The following is a 24,672-nucleotide window of genomic DNA, read 5'->3' as shown; positions in this document are numbered from 1 at the left end:
CTGATAAATGGATAATGGATGCCAGATTTCTAAGGTATGAAGGCATCCTAGTCTCTTCTCCTAAGTTAAGTATAGAAACAACGAGCCTGCAAAAACCGGCCCAGTTTTTATATGGAGAACCAATTACAGAACTAACACATGATTGCCTTCAACAAATAGAGGAACAAACAAAAATAAGGCCGGATCTTGAGGAAGAAGAGCTAGAAGAAGGGACTCGATTGTATGTAGATGGGTCCTCTCGAGTTCTGGAAGGGAAAAGGAAATCCGGGTATGCTATAATAGATGGGAAAACATTTAAGACAGCAGAATCGGGTCTCCTTAGCCCCAGCTGGTCAGCCCAAGCATGCGAATTATATGCGGTGCTTAAGGCTCTAAAATTATTGGAAGGAAAAAGTGGGACTATTTTCACTGATTCTAAATATGCCTATGGAGTAGTTCATACTTTTGGAAAAATCTGGGAAGAAAGGGGACTTATGAACTCACCGGGAAAGGGGCTGGTACATAAAGAATTGATTCGGCAGGTATTACAAGCTTTGAGAGGGCCAGAGAAAATAGCCATTGTCCATGTAAAAGGACATCAAGCAGGGATTGGAAATTCAATACGAGAAAACAATTTGGCGGACCAGGAAGCGAAACGAGCGGCCCTGATGAATTTAAAGCCATGGACAGGGCTTGTCACAAGGAGAGAGGATTGCTCCACTTGTGGAGCTGACTTAGAAGATCCACCGTGTTGGGTTTGCTGGAAATACTATGGGATAGACTCAATAAAATGTGCCTGTGATACCCCTCGAAAGAAACATTGCTGGTTTCATGGACCTATTGATTACATACTAGACTTCACTGTGCAAGAAAAGGAGAAATTAGGCCAGATGGGGATAAGAGAAAAAGAGGAAGGCAAATGGGTATTGCCCGACGGGCGGGAAGTACTCCCAAAAGGGATGGCAATGAGGGTCCTACAAGCAATCCATGAGAAAACCCACTGGGGTACACAAGCCTTGGTTGATCAATTTGCTATAAAATATATGTGTATAGGAGTCTATAACCTTGCAAAACAGGTAACTCAACAGTGTTTAACTTGTCAAAAAGTGAATAAACAACAACTGAGAGAAAGACCAATGGGCGGCAGGGAGCTAGCACAAAGACCCTTCTCACACATACAAGTAGATTTTACAGAATTACCAAAAGTGGGGAGGTATAAATATTTATTGGTACTGGTAGACCATTTGACCCATTACGTGGAAGCCTATCCTACTGCCCGAGCCACCTCAAATACCGTAGTAAAAGTGTTACTAGAACAAATTATTCCCCGATATGGATTAATTGAATATTTAGACTCAGATAGGGGACCTCATTTCACTTCTAAAATCGCAAAAGATGTTTTAACGACCTTAGGAACCCAGTGGAAATATCACACTCCTTGGCATCCACAGAGCTTGGGGAGAGTGGAAAGGATGAACGGGGAAATAAAAAAACAACTGACGAAGTTGATGTTAGAAACCAAGATGTCATGGGTAAAATGTTTGCCTCTGGCTTTATTAAATATTCGAACTCAACCCCGAACTGATGTAGGAATCTCCCCATTTGAAATGCTATTTGGAATGCCTTATGATATGGAAGCCCCTACAGACCATCCATGCTTGAAGGATTCCCAGATTAAGCATTATATCATACAAATTATGAGCCGAAGACAGGAATTGAGGGAAAAATGGATGTTGACACAGAGGCCACCTTTAGACATTACAATACATAAAATCAAACCAGGGGACAATGTGCTTATTAAATCCTGGAAAGAAAATTCTTTAACCCCACGTTGGGAAGGCCCCTTTGTTGTTCTGCTTACCACAGGAACTGCGATACGGACAGCCGAGAAGGGGTGGACACATGCCAGTCGAGTTAAAGGTCCGATCACCACAGATGACCAGTGGAAAGTGACCAGCCTGCCTGGGGAATTGAAGGTTACCATTAAGAAAAACCGATGAACTCTGTGTGTACCATTCAAGTTGATCACAAAGGGGAACAAAAGGGATATGATTACCTGCTTGTTAGTGATTATTTGATAATTTGTAATAAGGTAGATTGTGATTGTTATCCTTTTGTGTGCTTTGCATGTAAAGTTTGCCAAGAACGGTGGTGGGTCCATTGCCAAAAGGGGAGGCCGCCAACTGGGGTCTGTACAGAATGCTATAAGGCTGAACGAAAGTTAACCAAAATTGTGTTAAAATTAGGGGAATTGGAAAATCAGTGGGTTCGTTTCGAGTCTGAGGATTGGTGGAAAATATACACAAAACGAGTGCATCCAGGAAACTTTTGTTTCCATACTAACGAACCCACTCCATTTGTTGCCCAAATTATAAAAGGGTGTTGTCGGAGGGAACTAAAGGGGGTCCCGTGCAACCCACCCCCGGTCAAGGATAAAAATTGGGATCAGTACAAGGTTAGGCAGGAACAGGGGAAGGGACGCCCAGGCGAGTACCACTGCTGCCGAGAAGATGGTTCACCTCGCGGCTCGAAGCAACTGGGTCGGCGAGTGAGGCAGAGGGGAAAAAGCCAGGTCCCCCCGCAATGGAATAATGCTGAAATGCTCCAACTATTGCCAACCGAGTACTAGGTTCCCCTGGACGACCCGTCTGATTACCTCTGAAGCACCAAAAAGGTAACAAACCCAAAAAGGGAAAACAGGATATTATGCAGTAAAAACAAGGTCAGGACCCCACCCTTATTGGCAGATTATAAGTATTTTAATGCTTTGTATCATACATAAAGGGGAGGGTTCCCCGGCTCTGCACCAGCCCTTTAAGTGGACGCTAACCGGAATAGATGGCAGGGTAATTCGGAGTCAGATAACATCCGGACCCCCTAGTTTTATCCCACAGTTATGTGAACTAGCCCCTGTAGAGCCCTGTTTTAATACCGCAGGATTTTACATGTGTCCAGCATCGAACCCAGGAAAGGGGTATTGCAATTACCCTGGAGAATATTTCTGTGGGTACTGGGGGTGTGAAACAATAGCCTCAGACTGGCAAGCAGCAGGAGATAAATTTCTTAAAGTATCATGGGGACCCTATGGGTGTACCCCTCCACAAAAGGATTCTAGTGGCGCCTTCTTGGGCGGGTGGAAAGGGAGTTGCCAATTTGTGCATTTAAACATAACTGAGCCCACAGACCCAGGATGGATGGTAGGAAGATCATGGGGCTTTCGGTATTGGGAACCTGGAAAAGACAGAGGGAGCGTATTTACCATAAAGAAAGGGCCTGTACCAGCAGACACACAGGCAGTGGGCCCTAATCCTGTAATAGTTGGGGATTTAACAGCTAGGAACCTGATAACGGATAACCAAACTACAACTCCTACAACACCGCCAAGTGGGGATTCCCGGTTTAACACTCTCTGGAAATTAATGGAGGGAGTATATAAAGTCTTAAATGCTACTCAGCCAGAATTAACAGAACGCTGTTGGCTCTGCTTTGATGTTAGGCCTCCATTTTACGAAGCTGTAAGGATATCTGAAAAGGCGAGATGTCTTAATGGTAGCAATCCCCCGCAATGTAATTGGAAAGATTCCCGGGGTAAAGGAATGACTTTGGCTTCAATAACGGGGAGGGGACGATGTATTGGCAGAGTACCCACACACCTGGAATATTTATGTGAGACTGTTACTAAAGCTAAACGGGAAGATACTCCAGCTAAATGGCTAGTTCCCGCTAAAAACACCAAGTGGATCTGCTCAAAAGGAGGATTCACCCCCTGTATTTCCTTAGAAATATTTGACGAAACCTCTGACTATTGTATACAGGTGGCTGTGATTCCCAAAATTATCTATCACCCCAACGAATATATGTATAATGTACAAAACATCCCAGAACACCACATACAAAAACGAGAGCCTTTGACCACACTTACAGTCGCACTTTTAATGCTTGCAGGGGGAGCAGGTATCGGTACGGGAGTAGCCTCCCTAGTAAAACAAACAAAGGAGTTTAATTCCCTGAGGATTGCTGTAGACGAAGATTTGGAACGTATAGAACAATCAATATCAGCATTGGAAAAGTCAGTAAGGTCCTTATCGGAAGTAGTTCTGCAGAATAGAAGAGGACTAGATCTTCTATTCTTACAACAGGGAGGACTGTGTGTGGCCCTCCGGGAAGAATGTTGTGTGTATGCAGATCACACTGGGGTGGTAGGAGACACTATGACAAAACTGAAAGCAGGACTTGAGAAAAGGAAAAGGGAAAGGGAGGCCCAGCAGAGCTGGTATGAGACCTGGTTTAATCACTCCCCTTGGTTAACTACCTTGCTATCTACAATTGCGGGTCCTTTAATATTATTAGTGTTAGGATTAACATTTAGCCCATGTATATTCAACAAGGTAATTGAAATAGTAAAAAGAAGATCGGAAGCAGCACACCTGATGCTAATCAAAGCCAAATATGAAACTATCCCTAGAGATCCTGAAGTAGAAGAGACTTTGATTCTAGCCCACCAAGAAATAAAACTATTTGATGAACAAAATGATAAAATATGGAATGGGGGACTGTGAGAAACTGCATTGACTTGTTTGTTCATCAAAAGTATGAAATTAGGATAAAAGGGGGGGAAGTCGGGACATGGAATTTGCAGGCTTGACTGGTAACCACAAACAAAGATTGTTTGCAGGACTGGCTGGAACTGATAACCGCAGTGGAAACCCATTGTTGCTGAAACTGATAAACCGCAGTGGAAGGAGACACACCACCCCACTTGTGAAACCCATTGTTCCTGGGACTGATAACCACGGTGGAACGAGACTCATCACCCCCACTCATGCAAGATAAAAAGGGACTGAAGAGAAGGAAAGGTTGTCAGCTTTTGGCGGAGCCAGGCTCACAGCTGAACCCAGCGCTGTTTTGCTTGCTATCGCTTGCTGTAATTAATAAAATTATTAATTGATCTTAACAGGCTGAATCAAATTATTTGCCTCAACTTATAACACAGAACAGTACAGAGCAGTACAGACCAGTACAGACCAGTAAAGACCAGTCTAGACCAGTACAGAGCAGTATAGACCAGTACAGACCAGTACAGACCAGTACAACCCAGTAAAGACCAATACAGACCAGTAGAGCCCATTAGAGCTCAGTACAGACCAGTACAGACCAGTACAGCCCAGTACAGACCCATACAGCCCAGTACAGGCCAGTACTGCCCACTAGCAGCCTTTAGAGTCCAGGATAACTCAGTACAACTGGCACAGCCCACTGTAGACCAATATAGTACAGTATAGCCCAGTATAAGAAAGTATAACCCAGTACAGCCCAGTATTTTCCCCGAAGGAACCAAAACCATCTGGTTCAGTCTGAGGAAGGGGAAGAGGAACCAAGAGCAGCACGTGGCAGCAGGGGGACGGCGCGGCCTGGGCGAAGAGGCTTGGGTGTCCCAGGGGCCCCCCAGACTCCGGGAGTCTGCACCGAGGCGGGGTGACCCAGCTGTGTAGACTCGTAGCCCTGCCAGCCCCTTGGGGACCCCTAAATCCGTCTGGGCAGGGGCCTCCCCCACCAACGTCACTGGGAGGTGGTTGGGGCAGTGGTGACAAAAAGCGATACCCCAAACTTCCCATTTCTAACCCCAAAATCACCCAAAGCAGAGGCAGTGGCACGGTGGGAACTTGACGGGGAGCAGGGGGGTGCCCAAAATCCGTGGGGGGCAAGGGGTCCTTGGGGTGTGTGGAGGTTCTTTGGCCCTAGGGGAGGTCCCTGGGCTCTGGTGGGGGTCCCTGGAGTGTGTCTGCCTTGGCTGTGGATGGGGGTGGGGGGGTCCTCTGGGCCCTGACGGGAGTCCCTGGAGTATGTATGTGATTCCCTGGGGTGGGGATGAGGAGTCCTTGGACACAGAGTGGGAGTCCCGGTGTTCTGTTTGGGTCTCTGGGGTGTGGATGGGGGGTCACTGGGCCCTGAGTTGGGTCTTTAGGATGCTGGTGGGGTCTCTGGTTCACAAGGGGATCCCTAGGGTGGTGGGGATCCCTGAGTCCCCAAGTGTGGTCTCTGGGCCTTGAGCGTGGTCTCTGTGGTACCAAGGACATGCTTCCTCCTCCTCTCTCTCCCACTGCATCCAGGATCTCTGCAGGGTGAGTCAGGATGTGCACCCCGCTGCTGGTGACACTGGTGACACTGGTGGTGGTGCCTGCAGGGGTCTCTCCCTATGGCTTCCGCAACTGCATCCAGGCACCGCGGGACCCTGGTCTGTTCCGCTGCATCCAGCGCTTCCTGAGCACCGTGGGGGCTGCAGTGGGCGACCTCCCCTCCACTGCCACATTCCTCAACCTCTCTGTCAATATCTTGCGCCAGGTGCCCCCTGGTGCCTTTGCCCACCTGCCGCAGCTCTACATCCTTGATCTGACCCACAACCAGCTGGAACGCCTGGCCCCAGGGGCTTTCTGGGGGCTGTCAGCACTGGTGCACCTAGACCTGGCCCACAACAAGGTGTCAGTGCTGGCCACGGGTGTGTTCTCTGGGCTGGGAAATCTGAGCACGCTGCGGCTGGACCACAATCCGCTACAGAAAGTGGCCCCCGGAGCTTTCCAGCCACTGGCCGCACTCACCACGCTCTGGCTGCGGGATGGCCGGCTCCAAGCACTGGAGCCCGTGGCCATGGCTGTGGGGAATCTGACGCACCTAGACCTGCTCGACCTGTGTGTAAACATGCTGTCGACACTGGGCCCGGGGCTGCCACCCACGCTGAGGGTCTTGCACCTCTGCAACAACTCCCTGGGAGCTCTTTCAGGGGCCACCCCTGGGGTGATGCCCTCAGGGCTGCGTGAGCTTGACCTGTCCTACAACAACATTTCAGACCCTGCACCACTCGCTCACCTGTGCCTGAGCAACCTGACATACCTGCACCTGGCTGGGAACCCGCTGGACGTAGTGCAGCTGCTGCGTGTGCCTGGAATCTCCCCGCACCAGGTGGACGTGTCAGGGCTACAGGTAGGCACGAGCGGCCTGGAATACCTGTGCCAGCAGCTGAGAGGACAGCAGCTGCAGAGGCTGCAGCTGCAGCGCATGGGGCTCACAGCAATGCCCGATGGGGCTCTGGCGGAGTGTCCGGTGCTGGGTGCCCTGGATTTATCTGGCAACCGGCTGCGGCACCTGGGCTGCGTAGGGCGGCTGCTGAACCAGGCACAGCGCGTAGAGCTGAGCGAGCTGGTGGCTGAGCACAACTTGCTGCAGCGGCTGCCATCGTGCAACGGGTCCCCAGTTCTGCGGCAGCTGCACAACGTGTCCCTGCGCTTCAACCGCATCCTGGTGGCTGGTGCGGGTGCTTTTGACAATGCACCGGCACTGCGGCAGCTGCGGCTGGATGTGAATGGGCTGGCACGGCTGGACCGCGCAGCGCTGCGTGGACTCCACGACCTGCGGCACCTACGCCTTGACAACAACCTGCTCACTGACCTCCTGCCCGGCTCCTTTGCTGACCTGCACCAGCTGGGAGACCTCAACCTGCGCAACAACCGCGTGGCCGTGCTCTTCCCTGGCGCCTTCAAGGGGCTTGACCAGCTGCAGACGCTTGACCTGGGTGGGAACAACCTGCAGCACTTGGCAGCCAAGGCATTCCAGGGCCTCCCGCGGCTTTGCCGACTTTACCTGGACCGCAACCGGCTGCTGGAGGTGAGAGCGGCCGCGTTCCAGCCAGTGCAGCTGACGCTGGGTGTGCTGGACCTGCGTGCCAACGCGCTGCACTACCTGAGCCGACATCTGCAGCAGCTGCCGCCTTTCCGCTACCTGCATAACCTCTATGACCTGAATCTGCAGGCACAGCAGCCATATGGGATGCGTGTAGTCCCACAACGTTTCTTCCAGGGCCTCGGTGCCTTGCGCTCACTCTCTCTGGCACAGAACTCACTCTCGGCCATCCCTGACGATGCCTTCGATGACCTGGCACAGCTGCGGAACCTGACGCTGGCTGACAGCAACGGCGGGATGGGCCACCTGCCTGCCGGCATCTTCAAGATCCTGAGCCAGCTGCGCAGCCTGAACCTGGAGAGTGCAGGACTGCGCAGCCTTGGCCCCGAGGTCTTCGGAAACCTAACACGACTGCAGGAGCTGCACCTGGCCAAGAACGAGCTGCGTACATTGGATGTGACTCTGGCCACCCGCCTCCCCGCCCTGTGCTATCTGGACCTGCGCAAGTGCCCGCTGAGTTGCAGCTGTGCCAATGCCTGGCTGCCTGCCTGGCTGGAAGGTGGGCCCGTGCAGCTGGTCTACCTGTATAACTACACCTGCGGTGAGACGGGTGGGGCCTCCACGTACCTGCACTCCTTTGACACACGCGTGTGCTACCTGGACATGGGGCGGTACCTGTTTGCAGGGACAGCACCAGCCGTGCTGCTGCTGCTAGTGCTGCCACTGCTGTACCACCGTGGGTACTGGCGGTTGCGCTACCAGCTCTTCCTGCTGCACGCGTGGGCACGTGGGCACTGGCGGCGGGAGCAGCGGCGCTACGCCTACGACACCTTTGTGTCCTACAACTCTGGGGATGAGCGGTGGGTGCTGGAGGAGTTGGTGCCTGAGCTGGAGCGCGGAGCCCTGCGGCTCTGCCTGCACCACCGTGACTTTCGCCCCGGCCGCGCCATAGTGGACAACATCGTGGACGCTGTGTACAACAGCCGGCACACGGTGTGCGTGGTGAGCCGCGGGTACCTGCGCAGCGAGTGGTGCTCACTGGAGATCCAGATGGCCAGCTATCGCCTCTTTGATGAGCTGCGCGATGTCCTTGTCCTCGTCTTCCTCGAGGACATCCCCGAGGCCGAGCTCTCGGCCTTCCACCGCATGCGCCGTGTGCTGCTGCGGCGCACACACCTGCGCTGGCCCTCCGAGCTCCCTGCGCGGCCCCTCTTCTGGGCAAAGCTCAGGTGTGCCCTCAGTGCGGGGCAGGAGGAGGAGGACAGGGAGGAAGGGTGCCCTGACAGGACCAGAACCACTGTGGAGGTTCCCCCTCAGAAAAGCAGTTTTCTGCCCCAAAATCACTGGCTTTTCTCTTGGAATTATGCTCTGAACAGTGGGGATGAAGGTAACAAGAAGGAGGAGGAGGCAGAGGAGGAGGAGGTTGGGGAGGAGGAAAAAGGTTGCCAGGAGAGAAAGAAGCTGCTCTAGAGTGACCTCACCCTGGTGTAATGGGGATCCCCAGGGACATTCACAATCAAAAAAATGTGGTTTTGTCCCAAAATCCCTGGTTATCCTCTGAGAAATGTGCAGTTGGAACAATGGCAATAAGGAAAAGAGGGGGCAAGATGGATCTCAGTGTTCAGATGCAGCAAATGCTTCATCACTTAGTTGCTTTTCCCAGCAGGAGAGCCTGGGGACAATGGAATCAAGGGGCCATTGCTCCACTGCAAGGACTCTGGGAATTGAGGGAACAATTGTCACACTGTGGTGCCCATGGAGCCAAGGGTCCCTGGTGACACTGCAGGATCTTGTGTCACCAGGGCTCCATCATGACACTGCAGCACCAAGGAATTCATTGTGGCACCCAGAGGCCTCATGGAACCTTTTTTTTGACCCACCAAATGGAGGTTGTCTTTACCGCTCCTTTTGCCATTAATGTATTTATAAAAACATTTTTATTCTCCTTCACATAAGTGGCCTGGCTAAGTTGTAATTGAGCTTTTACCTCTCTATTTTGCTTTCTGCATGACCTAATAACATTCTTAAGCATGTCCTGAGTTTCCTGGTCCTCCCTCCCAAGGTGATGCACCCTAATTTTTCCCCTGAGTTCCTGGAAAAAGCTCCATGACCTGCCAGGCCATTTTTTTTCCTTGCTAGCTCACTTTTTGGCACAGAGGGACAGGCTGTTGCTGCTCCTTCAACATTTCTTTCTTGAACTGTGTCCATCCTTCCTGGAATCCTTGGTTTTTAAGGGCTGTTTCCTTTTAAAACATCAGTACCTGATTTGGTACTCCCCAAATCAATCCTGAATAGGCCAAAGTCTGCTCTCTGTAACTCCAGGGTAGAAGATTTATTGATGGCCCTCCTTTCACAGACTATTTAAAAACTCAGTAATTTCATGGCCCCTGTGCCCCAAACAGTCTCTGACCACCACATCTCCCACCAGCCCTTCCCTGTCTGTGACCAGCAGGAGACAGAGCTTTCCTTGGCAGTGGGAAGAGAAGGAAACCTGCCCAAAGCACAGCTTGGAAGGTTCAGCCTGGAGCTGAGGAGGAAGAAAAGTCCCTGCCAGGGTAGAATTTTGGTGCTGGAGGTGTCCCAGCATGGGGCTGGGTCATGGGCTGGCTCTGTGTGCCAGGAGCCGGCAGTGCTGGGTGCAGGCAGCCCAGGGAGGGCACAGAAACGCTGGGTGAGAAATGCTGGGGCACAGCGAGATGGGCGAGTGCAGCCGGCCAGGGCACAGGAGCAGCGTGCACAGGGGGCACAGCCCCAGGACAGATGGGCAGGGCTGGGCAGGGCTGGCAGGGCCAGAGGCACCCAGGCCTTTGTCCCTGGGCTCGGGCAGCGCCTCGGGAGCCCCACAGAAGGAACTTCCCTGTGAGGGGCTGCACTTTGCTTCTCTGTGAAAAATGCATATTTTATGATTGGCTTTTTGCAAATGTTACAATGAATATTATATGTGTCATGTTAGAAAGTTATGCTGTATTAATTTCTTACATAGTGAGTTAAATGTAGCTTTAGGTTACAACATAATGTTAAAATAGAAACTCTGTGATATAGGATTTGTTAAAAGCTCAAGCAGGAAGATGAGATAATCAAGAAACTCCTCACACAGAGATGTCAGCGAAGGGGGCCCATAAAAAGTCACAGCCTCCTTATCAGAAAAGACAAACACTCTTCTGCCTTCTCTCCATCTTTGTGGAACCAACAGGATTAAGGAGAAGAAGTTGACAAAAAGCAGAAATGTTCTTAATTAGCAAGGAATTTATGCATCATGGATGAGATATATGAATATGCAACAGGCTGTTGCTTGTAACATTATTCCTTTGTTCACAAGGCATGCTTTTTGCCACTTAGTGTCTGAGAGCACACGGACATCCATAATTCTTTGCTTTTTATTGTCTTGTAATTGTCCTAACTCTAAACTTTATTACTGTAATTGTATTATTATTATTTTTATAACCATTTTATTAGTATAAAACTTATAAAATTTTAAAAACCAAGTGATTGGCATTTTTCACATTCTCCCTCGCCCTCCCTGAGGAGGCTGGCAGGGGCTGCAGGTTTATGGCATTTGTCCTTGCTGCCCCTCACATCCCCCTGCCCCACAAACAGCCCCGAGCCACCCGTCAGGGACGGGCCCTGCTGTGCCAGGCTGGGCTCAGGGCTTGGCCTTTCTGCTTCCCCCAGCCAGCCCAGGCCTTGCTCAGCATTGCAGTTCCCTGCTCTGAGCCTTGGGCTCCCTGCAGTCCTGGCCTCCAGGATCTGCTCTCTCCAGTGCCTGGGGAGCCTTTGGCAGTCCCTGCCCTCACTGGGGACCAGGGATTCTCCGAGCAACTTGGAGTTTTGCTTCTGACTCCTTCAGCAGCTTCTTCAGCCTTCTCTCAGTGCCTGAGGCTCCTGGACCCAGCCCCACATCCACCCTGGGGATCCTTAAAATACAGAAAGCCCTCAGGAGCTCTTTGTCTTCCTTCCATTGTCTTCAAGTCTCCAGGGATTGTGCAGTTTGCTGTTCTGTTCAGGAGGGAAACTTCAAAGTCCACCTCCTGATTTTTATTTTTTCATCACATGAATATTCTTTTCTTTTTCTGTTCAGAGAAGAGTTGACAGAATCATTTCCCAGGTGATCTTGATGCTCAATGGCTCCTTAGCAGGGCTGGGCATGGAGAAGAATGAGCTCCTTGAGGGCTGACCCTGTTTGGACAAGCTGCTCCTCACCCCCAGCCTCACCATGTCTGACAGGGCCTGCTTAAGACTGACAGCCCAAAGCATTAAAAAATTGTGCATTTTTCTTTATAAATAAAGGTTAATTAATAAATACAGTTATAATTATTTTTTCTTATGTCTAATAATATTATTCTGTATCTTTAACACGTAATTTTTAAAATTTATACAAAAAATGTATATGTTTTAGGAAACAAAAAATTTTTTGGTCATGGGTTCTAAGTATCACAATTCCCTTCATTAATTCATTGACCCCTTTCAGCTATTGATTTTGCCCTCTGCGCTATAACTCCTGTTTTTAAGCTTTTTGTCGTTTTTTGTATTATTTTCTCAGACAGGGTAAAAGGGGCCACTTTGGGGTCCATGGAGACATTTCTGGGGCACATTTGGGGCAGTTTTGTGTCTGGGGAGGGAATTCAGAGAGAACTTGAGGGTCTGGAGGACACCTGGGGGAGCCCGGCGGGCGCTTGGAGGGGCACTCAGGGATTCTGAGGGGCAGTTCGGGGTCCGGGGGAGCACTCGGGGGTCCAGGGGGGCCCTGGAGGTCAGGGAGGGGAATTTGGGGCCCTTCGGGGTCCGGGGGAGACCAGGGGGGCTCGGGCGGGGCTCGCTGGGCGCGGGGGCTGACGGGAGTTGTAGGCGCGGGTACAATGGAGTGTAACGGGACCGCGGAGCATCACGGGAGTTCCAGGCTCGGTGACAGCGGCTCTCGCTGGGGCGCGGGGCATGACGGGAGATGAAGTCACGGCTGGAACAGCGCTGGGCGTGCGCCGCGGAGCATGATGGGAGCTGTAGTCCCGGAAGTGCCTCGGACGTGGTGTTTGCGGACCGGGAATGCATTCGGGGGACACTTTTGCGTCCGAGCCACGACGTGAGGTCCTCGGGGGCTCTGGAGCACTCGGGGGGAGCTTGGGGAGATTTAACCGGGTTCCTTAGAGCGCAGGGCGCAGCAGGAATTTTAGGCGCGGAACTGTGTTCTGAGGGGCTCTGGGGCCGCGGGGGATGAGAGGAGAGGAATTCCCAGAAGTGGCTGTACCGGGCATCTGTGGGGCTGGGAGCACTCAGGGGATCCTAGGACGCTTTTGGGGGGTCCCGAATGGGCGCTGAGGGGCACTTGGTGATCCCGGAGGGTCTGGGGGGCACTTTCGGGACAAATGGGGGCGGTACCGGGGTTCTGTGGAGCGCGGGGCATGACGGGCGTTGTAGTCCCGGCCCCAATGAGGCTCTATTGGCTTGCTGGGCATGATGGGAGATGTAGGCAAAAGGAAAGATGGCGCTGACTGTAGGCACCGCCCCCAAAACCAGGATCCCTGGCGCTGATTGGTTGGATGCTTGTGATGGGCGGGAGCCTCGGCCAATGGGAGGGGACGGGAACAGCCCCTTGAACCCCTCCAGTCCCTCCCAGTACAGCCCAGTACAGTCCCAGTGCCCCTCCAGTCCCTCCCAGTACAGCCCAGTTCATCCCCAGTACAGCCCAGTACAGCACCAGTGCCCCTCCAGTCCCTCCCAGCACAGCCCAGTCCCTCCCAATACACCTGAGTTCATTTCCAGGCCCTCCCAGTTCCTCCCATGTCATCCACAATATGCCCCAGTGTTGCCCAGTCTTCCCCACAATGTTCCCTGTTTGTCCCAGTATCCCCCAGTTTCACTCCCAGTTTCACACCCAGTATGTCCCAGTGTGTCCCAGTGTACCCCCGCAGTCCATCCCAGTCCACCCAGATTCCCCCTCAGCATTCCTCATGTTCCCAGGCTGTCCCAGATCCCCACAGTATCACTCCCAGTATGTCCCAGTGTCTCCCACAGCATTCCCAGTCTTCCCCAGTATGTCCCAGTCCTCCCCAGTGTTTCCAAGGACAGTTTAATTTCTCTGGATTGCTGTGGCAGCCTGCCGCGCTCCCGCCCCGGTTCCCTTTGTCTCAGCCCCGGCTAGCTCTTCTCTGGGGCGAGAGTGGGCGATTGAGGCACCCTCCGCCGCTCCCAGCTGGGGTTTGGAGAGTGCCTTTGTGGGTTCCGGGCAGCGCTAGCAAGCTTCGCGGTGGTAAATGAAGAGCGGATCCTGCTGGGGGCTAAGTCCGAGTTTATTGTAGCCCAACGGGGCCAAATGTCCTAAAACGGTGCCAGCCAACAGGAACAAGCACAAGGTGCTTGCACTGGCTTATAAACTGTAAGGGAGGGGTATCCAACGACCAATGGGGATAGGGATAGGGGGTGGCTCCGGGATGGGGGGATATGGTGGGGTCCAATGGGGGAAGGATATGGGGGGAGCCCCAGGTCCTCGCCCAATCACCCGGTGCCCTGAGTAGAAGCTTCTGGATGGATGGGAAGGGGCACCGAGTGATAGACAAGGCACCCGGGGGGGGTAAAATGCCTCTTTCAGGGTGATGGATAGATACTGGGAAGGCGGGAAGGGCGGACAAGGCGGGAAAACTGGGGATAAACCAAGTTGCACACGGGGGTACAAAGGAATAAACCAATACATAATACAGGGATAATAAAACATATACATAACACAACTCCACATCTCCTCCTTTTTTTGTTTAAAAAGAAAGAAAGGTGAAGAGGATGAAGTAAGTCTTTAAACGGGGGCTTCACAGTCACTGGGCTCATTTTGAAACTAGATGTTTCCTTTTTCTGGAAATTCTTCTTTTTGAAACCCTTCTTTGTTCAAGGGTTTCAGTTCATCACTATGTTAAAGCTTGTAATAAACACAATGAGTCCCAGCAGCAGCAAAAGTCCTGTTTCTTTAGAAAGCAACTGAAATTAATAGTCGAGGTAGGGGAGGTCTAACTCAAAGGGGAACAGAGAATCCCAGGAGCCAGGGAGGGAAGAGGGGGGACCAGGTGAGGGGGACCTTTTCCGCCGTCGGAGGGCGGCGTACCCAACTTGAGGACTGTCCGGTTTTCTCTTCTGGGTCTTAGGGACATATGGTCTGACGAATTTGGAAGGGACCCATTTCAGGCCTGAGGGCGTGGATACGCAAGCGTACCCCCGTCCCCAGGTGACTAAGTCATAGGGTCCTTCCTGCCGCCAGGTCTCAGGGTTTTTAATGAGAACTGGCGGCTTTTCCCTGACCTTGCTCTGCTCGTAGGAATTAAAGTGCCTCGCGATGGGGGGGTTGAGGCACTCGAAGGAACAGTTTAAGAAATTGATGGTAAAAAGGGCCCGCGCTAACTGAACCTGTGGGGACTCATTTTTAGCTGACGACTGTTGTTGTTTAAGCATCCTTTTGATGCTTTGATGAGTCCTCTCTATCACGGCTTGACCTGTCGGGGAATAGGTGATGCCAGTTTTATGTTCTATTCCCCATTGCTGCAGGAAGCTTGCGAATTTCTTGGATGTGTACCCGGGGGCATTGTCTGTTTTTATCTGTTTTGGGACGCCTAGCATGGAGAAGGCTTGTATCAGGTGTTTTTCTACTTCCTTGGCCTTCTCCCCTGTGTGGGCAGAGGCGAAAACTGCTCCAGAGAAGGTGTCCACGGAGACATGGACGTACTTCATCCTCCCAAAGGAGGGGATATGAGTAACGTCCATCTGCCACACCTCACAGGACTTCAGACCCCTAGGGTTAGCCCCTGCGCTCACCGATGGTAGTGGGAGCGACTTACAGGACGGGCATGTGGCCACAATGGCCTTGGCCTGGTCCCGGGTTAGATGGAACTGCCGGACCAGACCAGGCGCATTTTGATGGTAAAGCTGGTGGCTTATTTTGGCCTGTTGGAACTTGTCCGGGAGCGGCGCCAGCTGTGCGGGGGCGGCAGCGAGGGAATCGGCACGGCGATTGCCCTCGGCCAAGAACCCCGGCAGGTCGGTGTGTGACCTGATATGCATCACATAAAACGGTTGCTCTCGGTGGGAGACTAGCCTTATCAGCTTAGAGAGCAACCTGTTAAGGGCATCGTTGGAGACACCTTGCAGGATTGCATCCTGTGCTCTAGACACTACACCTGCTACATAGGCCGAATCAGTTACCAAATTAAAAGGTTCAGAGAACCGCTCAAAAGCTCTAACGACTGCGGCCAACTCAGCTACTTGAGGGGATCCTTCTACTTCAACAACATCTGCCTCCCACTGCTGAGTTTGAGGATCTTTCCAAGTCACTACTGACTTGTGGGACCCTCCGGACGCGTCTGTAAAAACTGTTAGAGCCTTTAAGGGTTTTTTGCTCTGAATTTGTTTTGTTGACAGAGTGAATTGGATTTCGGAATTGAAAATTTTGTGGGCCGGTCTCAAAACAGAAATTTTTCCGGTGTAGCTGTCCAGTGCAAACTGCAATGATTCATTCTCTTGCAGCAGGTGTTCTAACATTGCCTTTGTGAATTGGCCCGATTCTAATTTCAAAGGAATGTGGATGTGATCAAAGTCACACCCCGCCAGCTCCCGAATCCGCGTTCTCGCTTTGCGGATTAGCTCTGCCACCAGCTCTTGTGGCCGTGTTAACCTTTTGGATCGTGAATGACTCAGGAATACCCACTCTATGATGGAGAGTGGGTCCCTTTTGTCCTGATCCTTGCCCTTTCCTAGGGTGTCTGCCCATTGGAAGATGACACCGTGGAGGTGTGGCAGTCTGCCCAATATGATGAATCTGAAGGGCAGGCCCGGATCGTACCTGTGGGCCTGCCTGGCAGACATTGCCTCCTGAACCTTCTGCAAAGCAGCTTTGGCCTCTGGAGTGAGTTCCCTGGGAGAACTAGGCTCTTCCCCCCCTTTCAATAAATTGAAAAGAGGGGCTAGGTCTTCGTTGTTAATACCTAACCAGGGTCTCACCCAGTTTAAAGACCCACACAGCTGCTGCACGTCGGCTAGAGTCCGAATTGAATTTTTTATGGCCAATTTCTGGGGAACAATGGTCCGCTTGTTTATCTCCAAACCCAGGTACTTCCAAGGTGGCATTTTTTGAATCTTATCCTCTCGCAGCTCGAACCCTACAGCAACCAACGCACTGGTTGTCAGTTCAAGCGCGTGTGTAAGTAGATCGCTGTTGGGGGCACAAATAAGAATATCATCCATATAGTGCTGGATGATCACGCCCTCGGTGGCTGCACGCACAGGGGACAGCAATGAAGAGACGTACCACTGGCAAATGCTTGGGCTGACTTTCATGCCTTGGGGAAGAACTTTCCAGTGGTATCTCTCCATTGGGGCTTCTCGGTTGATGGAAGGAACCGAGAAGGCGAACCGTGGTGCGTCATCAGGGTGTAGGGGAATTTGGAAAAAACAATTTTTGATGTCAATGACAGCTAATTCCCAATTTTCTGGTAACATCGTGGGGGACGGCATCCCTGGCTGGAGAGGACCCATGTCTTCTATTACATTGTTGATGGCGCGAAGGTCATGAAGGAGGCGCTACTCGTCTTTGCCAGGTTTTTTCAGGACAAAGACAGGGGAATTCCAGGGGGATGTTGTTTCTTGGATATTCCCTTTGGCAAGTTGCTCCTTCACGAGCTCCCGAAGCGCTTTTAATTTCTGTTTATTGAGCGGCCACTGCTCTACCCACACTGGTGTATCTGTGAGCCAATTAAGTTTCCGGGTAGGACGCTCCTCAGTGACTGTTGCCCGAAAAACCTGGGGGGTCGGGATGTTAATTGTGACCCCCCACTGGGCCATCAGGTCTCTCCCCCATAAGGGTTCTGTGTAATCTAATACGAACGGGCGTATATAGGCCGATTGTCCGTTCGGCCCCTCAAATTTTACGATGTTTTTTGATTGCTTTGCCAATTGAGAACCCCCTACACCTTGAATTTTCCCCGCCACGTTTTGCAATTCCCAGCGTGACGGCCAATCCCGTGCGGGAATGACTGTCACGTCTGCTCCTGTATCTAGGAGACCGCTTAGGTGTTTGTACTCCCCATCCTTCCGCATATAGCAGGAGAGCTTTGGTCTTTCCTTCCCTATGACCTGGGCCTGGCACACCTGGTAGCTCTTCTTCGCTGACTTCTTCCATAGATCCTCAGGGTGTGCCGGAGGCCCAGATGCTGGAATGGCTTGGGCGATGATTTGGCCCTTGGGAAGGAAGACTGGAGGATGGGGGCAGTGCAGCCACACCACTAATCGCTCGGTGTTCCTAGATGTCAGGGATGGTGCAATAGTGACTTCGAGAGGCGTGAATTTTGTGTCCCCAAGAACAATGTACTTACTGTGGAGGTTCCTCCAGGTTCCTGGGTCCTCTGTGTCAACAGCGATGGAGTGCCAGTCGCTGTCCCTTAGGTGCAGAGCCTCAGTCAGGGCCAACCTATATGGGGAGAAACCAGATACGATGTTAAGTATCGGCTTGGGCTGGTTCGGGCCTCGACCCAGCCAAGCAGTGGGAATGAAATCCACATCTTCTCTCATATAGGCTGGTTTGTCAGCCATAATCTGGTGTGTCAAGTCCAGTGAAATGTCCTCAGGTGGGCATTGCAGGTAGTTGTCCCTCCCCTCCTCTGATGTTATAGAACCCACCATATTTATGTCCTCGCGCAGGGAGGGACTGCGCTGATGACTCAGTTTTTTTGTTTTCCCCCCGAGTTGGGGGCACTCTTTTCTTGTCGCTGCTGTTTAAACCTAAAAAACTCGTCCCTCAGCGGGCATTGGGAAGCCCAATGTCCCTTCTGCCTACATAGATTGCAGGCCTGATGGTGCTGTTGTCCCCTCGGGGGTGCTCCTGTAGGGCGGCGATCTGGAGAAGGGGTGGCTGGCGGTGTCACGGCTTCAACGAAGGCTACTCTCTTTGTTGGTGGTTTAGGAGTCTCTGGAATGTCTTTAGCAGGAACTGTCACCTTCTTCGCACAGACTTGTAGCATGCTTTGAAGGGTAGGCTCAGGGTCCAGGGGCAGACTGAGGATTGCTTGCCAGCACGCGTCGTTAGCGTTCTGCCTCGCAACTGTGGCAAGTATCCCCTCTCGCAGCCTCTCGTCCGGGACCTGAGCCTCCATTGCGTAATGCAAGCGATCCACGAACGCGACAAAAGGTTCTAGGGATTCCTGCTTTAGGGACAAGAAGTTAATAACCGTACCGCTGGGTCTTAACTTAAAAAACGCCTTTTCTGCTGCCCTAGTGCTGACTTGCAGCGCCTCTCTGGGGATTTTTTCCGCCTGCTTGGTCCCCATTTTCCAATCCCCCTCCCCGCACAAGTGGTCTAGCGATATTACAGCCCCATCCTCATCCCTAGAGCTATCTGCATTGGCCCAGAGGTCAGGTAACACCTCTCTGATCTCCCGCTTCCACTCGGACTCCCAGATGAGGAATTCTCCGTGGGTAATTAAACAGGAGAAGAGAGTTCGCATGTCTGCTGGGACATATTCTTTGGAGTAGAGGGTTGCTTTTAATAAGCCTCGGAAGTATTCGCTTTCCATCCCGAACCCCTTCTTGGCCTTGCAGAGCTCTTTGATGGTCTGCTGGGGGATGGGGGACCACTGTGCAAGGGGCCTACCCCCCTGCCGCGGGGTACAGGTGACAGGTGCGGCCGAGAAGGCAGGTAGGGACTGGGGTGGATCGGGGTTCCCACGCTCCCCCCCCCCGGAACCGAAAGCGTGGGAACTGGAAGTGGGGTCGTGGGAACCAGGGGACGAGGCGTGGTCTGGAGCAGGAGGAGTGGTATGTTGGGGACTCCCCTCCCCGGGGGTGGAGCTGAGGGGTGGGGTGTTGAATAATTCAATGGAGGGGGAGTTGACGGGGGGTGGAGGAGGGAGGTGGGCGGAGAAATCTGGGGAGCAGAAGGGGTTGGTCTGCCGGAAGGGATTATGGGAGGGGGGAGGACAGGGATCATGGGAAGAAGGAGCACGAGTGGCGGGAAAACCCACGCGGTCACCTCCATCTTGTGTCCTGGGGAAGGGGGAAGAAGGGGAGCCATTTCGTGGGGTTTGGGGATGGAGGATGGGGGATGAGGGATCTTCGGGGGTCTGGGATAACTGAAAACGAACGGAGTCTCTACGGGACGGGGCTGTACAGCGCGGGGAAGAAGGGGAACGGGTAGAAGCAGAGACAGTGCTTGCACCGCCCTGCGGGGTGTCTAGGGTATTCTCAGAGGGGCCAGAATCTGCCTGCGGGCAATGCCGGGATGCCTGTCTGATAATACCCGACTTCGGGAGAGAGGGAGAGTTTTGCCGCAGTTTTCCCGCAGCGCCCGCCGCAGCCGCAGCCTCGGGAGCAGCGGCAGCAGCTGCCCTGCGCCCCGCTGCAGCGGCGAGCGCTGCATCGTACTGCAGCGACCGGGCTGAGGGACAGGGAAGCGGAGTAGGGTTATATGAACTACCCGCCGAACTGGGGATCGGTTTGTTTGCGGCTGGCTGTGGCAGACTTTCGTAGCGATATTTAATTATATCGCGAATTTGGAGAGCCAAATGGGTGAATATGGAGAGAGAGAGATCTGACTGTTGCAGGATCTTCCCCGCTACCTGTTCCCAAAAAGGGGCTTGGTATAATTTAGCTGGCGAAATGTCAGGGAAAGTTTGCGACAACCACTGAACGAACCGTTTTACTTCAGATTTTTTAACTTTAATTCCCCCCACTAAAAGGATACCCACAACTTGGGAATAAATGCTCTTCTGCGGCACGGACAGCCTTGCACCCATGGCTGTTAGATGTTAAATCGTGCCGCAGCGCCTACGATTGGGAAAACACGAACGAAAAACAAAAGACCACACTTCCGGCTTTGTCGCGGTCCTTAAGCTTCCCGCCCGGAAAGGGAAGCACCAAAAACAGGAACTTTTTCCCCGAACCCCGGGGAAAAAGAAACCCACCAAAAAGGGATCCTTCCCCTAAAACCTAGGGGAAAGGAACCAACCAAAAAAAAGGACCGGGAAAGCCCCAGGGGCCCCTATACTCACAAACCACAGGGGTCCGAGAGGGAAGGGTGGAAAAGAAAAACCAATCGCAGGGCTTCTCCGCGAGAGAATCGACTCCGGAGGTGCGTTCCAGAGCTGCCGATCCTGTCCCCAAGAGTGCCACCCACTAAAACGTGGGTCTGCTCTCGCCGGGGTAGCTGACGGCCAGGAGGACGATTCTTCAGGTCTGCGCGACCCTAAAATCCTCAAACGAGGGTCCAACGCCGCGAAAACGGGGCCCCACGTTGGGCGCCAGGTGCCGCGCTCCCGCCCCGGTTCCCTTTGTCTCAGCCCCGGCTAGCTCTTCTCTGGGGCGAGAGTGGGCGATTGAGGCACCCTCCGCCGCTCCCAGCTGGGGTTTGGAGAGTGCCTTTGTGGGTTCCGGGCAGCGCTAGCAAGCTTCGCGGTGGTAAATGAAGAGCGGATCCTGCTGGGGGCTAAGTCCGAGTTTATTGTAGCCCAACGGGGCCAAATGTCCTAAAACGGTGCCAGCCAACAGGAACAAGCACAAGGTGCTTGCACTGGCTTATAAACTGTAAGGGAGGGGTATCCAACGACCAATGGGGATAGGGATAGGGGGTGGCTCCGGGATGGGGGGATATGGTGGGGTCCAATGGGGGAAGGATATGGGGGGAGCCCCAGGTCCTCGCCCAATCACCCGGTGCCCTGAGTAGAAGCTTCTGGATGGATGGGAAGGGGCACCGAGTGATAGACAAGGCACCCGGGGGGGGTAAAATGCCTCTTTCAGGGTGATGGATAGATACTGGGAAGGCGGGAAGGGCGGACAAGGCGGGAAAACTGGGGATAAACCAAGTTGCACACGGGGGTACAAAGGAATAAACCAATACATAATACAGGGATAATAAAACATATACATAACGCAACTCCACAGCAGCCAAACCCAGCAGTGGGGTCAGTGCAGTGCCCATGGCCACAGCTCCTTGCAGTGCCCAGTGCAGCTGGGGCTGATGATCCACCCTCACAGCTGGCCCAGGGCTGGTCTGGATGGTTTTGGTGGCACCTTGGGCTGGCACACACCTGAGGAGGGTGTCTGTTTTCATGGGGAAACTCAGGAGTTTTAGATTCCTTCAAACATAGAAAAAGGGAAAGCCCCTCTTAGGCTGGGTGCAGCCAGCTCTGCAGGCACAGCAGGTCCCAGGTGAGTGAGGACAGACAGGATGGGCTGGGGCAATGTGGAACAAGGTTGTCCACGCTGGGCCAGAGCTCAGGGCACAGCATCTCTGAGCAGGCCAGAGCTCCTGAGGGGAGACTCTGGCTCAATATCAAACACAGAATGCTGCAATCACCTCTGATCTAAAGAGAAATGTAATAAAATACACCCTTTAAAATAGGAATGTGTATTTCTTACAAGCACTTTGAAATCTTTCTCCACAACTGGAATAGGAAAATATTAATGACCCTCTCAAGGCTTTGGTGTTGTTTACATTAGACTCAGTCCCTGAATGTGTCTTCAAAAAACTTCTCAAGAACTCAAAATTAAAACTTCAGAGCTTCTTGAAGTTTTAATGGATCCCATTGAGGGACAGGACTGAGAAAGTGTCCCCAGGTTCCAGTCAGAGCAGAACACTGGAGGCAGTGATGACAGCTGGGACAGGCAAGGGAAAGGTGTCTCTGGTGCTGAGCAAACCTGGATGTGTTTCAGGAATGCAAAGGGCCCAAGCCTGAGCCCCAGCCCCTGGCAAGGCAGATCCTGTCCCTCCCTCATTGCTCAGGGCTCTTCCCGGGATGGGCACTGGCATGTGGGGATGTGCAATGCCAAGGGCAGGACCATGGGGCGGCCCTGCCAGGCTGCTGAGCAGGGACAAGGAGGCACTGAGGCCCCAGGGCTGCAAGGGTCACTTGTCCCCTCGTGGCCTCAGGCCCAGGGCCAGCAGCCACGGCCAAAGGGCTGCACAGGTTGGCTCTGTCAGGGCCTTGCAGCTGCTGCACTTCCCTGAGCCCTCTGCAGCCCAGGCTGTCCCACGGTGTCCCTGCCCTGCGCCTCTGTCCCTGCAGGCTGTTGTCACCCCCGGCTGCCCCACCTCGCTGGCCCCTTCCTTTGCTGACAGCTCTGCCTCCTGCTGCCCCTGCCTGGCCACACAAAGCCTTGGGCTGATACCCAAAGGGTTAATTCCATTTTTACCCTGCCTGTGAACTTCCAGCACAGGAACAAGGCATGCAGGGGCTGCTTTCCCAGCAGGGATGGCTGGAAGATAAGACATCTGGCTCAAGGGTGCAGTGACAGAGAAAACAAGGACTGAATCTGGGAACTTGGGGTGGGTTTAATGGAAATGGGTAAATTGTAATTGGCATTTAGGAACTTTATGGAAGCCACACACTGGTAAAATTACATGTCTGCATCAGATCAGGAGTTATCCCTCACTAGGCCTCAGGCCTGAATAAATTATACCCTCTGAAATAGCAAATTAGTGTTAAGGAGCCTCATTGTGATATTTCCGAGATTTGGTGACAGCGGGGCCTCACAGAACCCAGGACTCAGCTGTGACACTGCCCAAACTCATGGAACAAAGGGTCCATGGTGACACCGCAGAATCCCATGGAACCAAAATCCACTTTGGCACATTGGGGCCACATTGAACCAATGGTTCATTGTGATAGTGCAGATCCAAGGAGATCATTGTGACACTGAGAAACCTCTGGGAACCAAGGGGACACTCTGACACAGCAAGGCCTCGTGGAACCAAGGGTCCTTTGTTAAACTGTGTGGCCTCATGGAACCATGAGCCATTGTGACACAGCATGGCCACACGGAGCCAAGGGGCCACTGTGACACTGCAGATCCAGGGAGACCATTGTGACTGAGGAACCTCATGGAACCAAGAGTCCATTGTTCCACTGTGGGGCTCTGTGGAACCAAGGGGAGCACAGTGACATTGCGAGGCCTCATGGAACAATGGAGACTATCCTGACACTTTGGGACACACTGGAACCAAGGGACCATTAGAGCACGGCAGGGCCTCATGGAATCAAGGGGACTACAGTGAACACTGTCGGGGTCCATGGGATGAAGGGTCCATTCTGACTCCACGGGACAAAGGATGCCATTGTGACACTCTGGGGCATCATGGAACCAAAGGTCCCTTGTGACACAGCAGGGCCTCATGGAACCATGGAGGCCATTTTGACACTTTGAGGCCTGTGAAACCAAAGGGCCACTGTGGCACTTCAGGGCCTCTTGGAGCCAAAGGGACCATAGTGACACTGTGGGGCTCAGTGAAACCAATGGTCTGTTGTGACACTGCAGGGCCTTATGGCATCATGGAGACCACTGTGACACTTTGGGCCTCATGGAACCAAGGGGCCATTGTGACACTACAAGGCCTCATGGAAGCAAGGGGCCATTGTGACACCATGGGGGCATGGCAGGCCAAGGGGCACTTGTCACACTGTGGCACCATGGAACCAAGGACTCCATTGTGACACTCCAGGGCCTCATGGAACTAAGGATCCATGGAACAGTGCAGGACTCCATGGAACCAAAGGTCCATTGGGACATTGTGGGTCCCACTGGAAGCCTGGAGGCCATCGTGACACCTTGAGGCCTTGTTGAATCAAGGGGCTCTGCAGAGCCTCATGGAACCAAGGAGACCCTTCTGACATTGTGACTCCCCATGGAACCAAGGGTCCATTGTGATACTGCGGCACCAAGGAGATCCCTGTGACATTGCAAGGCCTGATGGAAGCAAGGGACCATTGTGACACTATGGAGCCCCATGGAAACAAGAGGCCAGTGTGACACATCTGGGCCTCATGGAACCAAGGATCCAATATGACACCACCATTGTGACACTGCAGGGCCCCGTGGAAACAAGGGGCCGGTGTGACATTGCAGTGCCACATGGAAACGAGGCCAGTATGACAAAGCTGCCAGGACAGACAGACAGGCATGGCCTTGGCCTCTGGTGGCTGCAGTTCATCAGCCTCGGAAACACTGGGGCTCCTTGGTTTTCTTCCTGGGGATAGCATTGTGACATGGTGGGGACCCTATGGA

At 52.8% G+C, this 24,672-nt stretch overlaps 1 protein-coding gene across 2 annotated transcripts in view; it reads left to right on the top strand.

Annotated features, from left to right (window-relative positions):
• Window positions 1-5,014: 5,014 nt before the first annotated feature.
• The window catches only part of LOC144247987 (uncharacterized), a 31,870-nt gene continuing 12,212 nt past the window's right edge, over window positions 5,015-24,672 (top strand). Inside the window, exons 1-2 of one of the 2 annotated variants that reach the window (XM_085564395.1) lie at window positions 5,595-5,634; window positions 6,090-9,282. In XM_085564395.1, the coding sequence (XP_085420521.1) occupies window positions 6,112-9,123 (3,012 nt within the window). In that variant the 5' untranslated portion in view covers window positions 5,595-5,634; window positions 6,090-6,111 and the 3' untranslated portion in view covers window positions 9,124-9,282. Of the gene's footprint in view, window positions 12,736-24,672 lie in introns of those variants that run through there. The other variant, XR_014950720.1, reaches the window with a different exon arrangement.

This window comes from Lonchura striata, chromosome 33 (assembly GCF_050655825.1).
Source record: "Lonchura striata isolate lonStrDom1 chromosome 33, ASM5065582v1, whole genome shotgun sequence".
Classification (NCBI taxonomy): Eukaryota; Metazoa; Chordata; class Aves; order Passeriformes; family Estrildidae; genus Lonchura; species Lonchura striata.
Note: the sequence above shows the minus strand (reverse complement) of the source record. Positions and strands in the feature narration are given on the sequence as shown.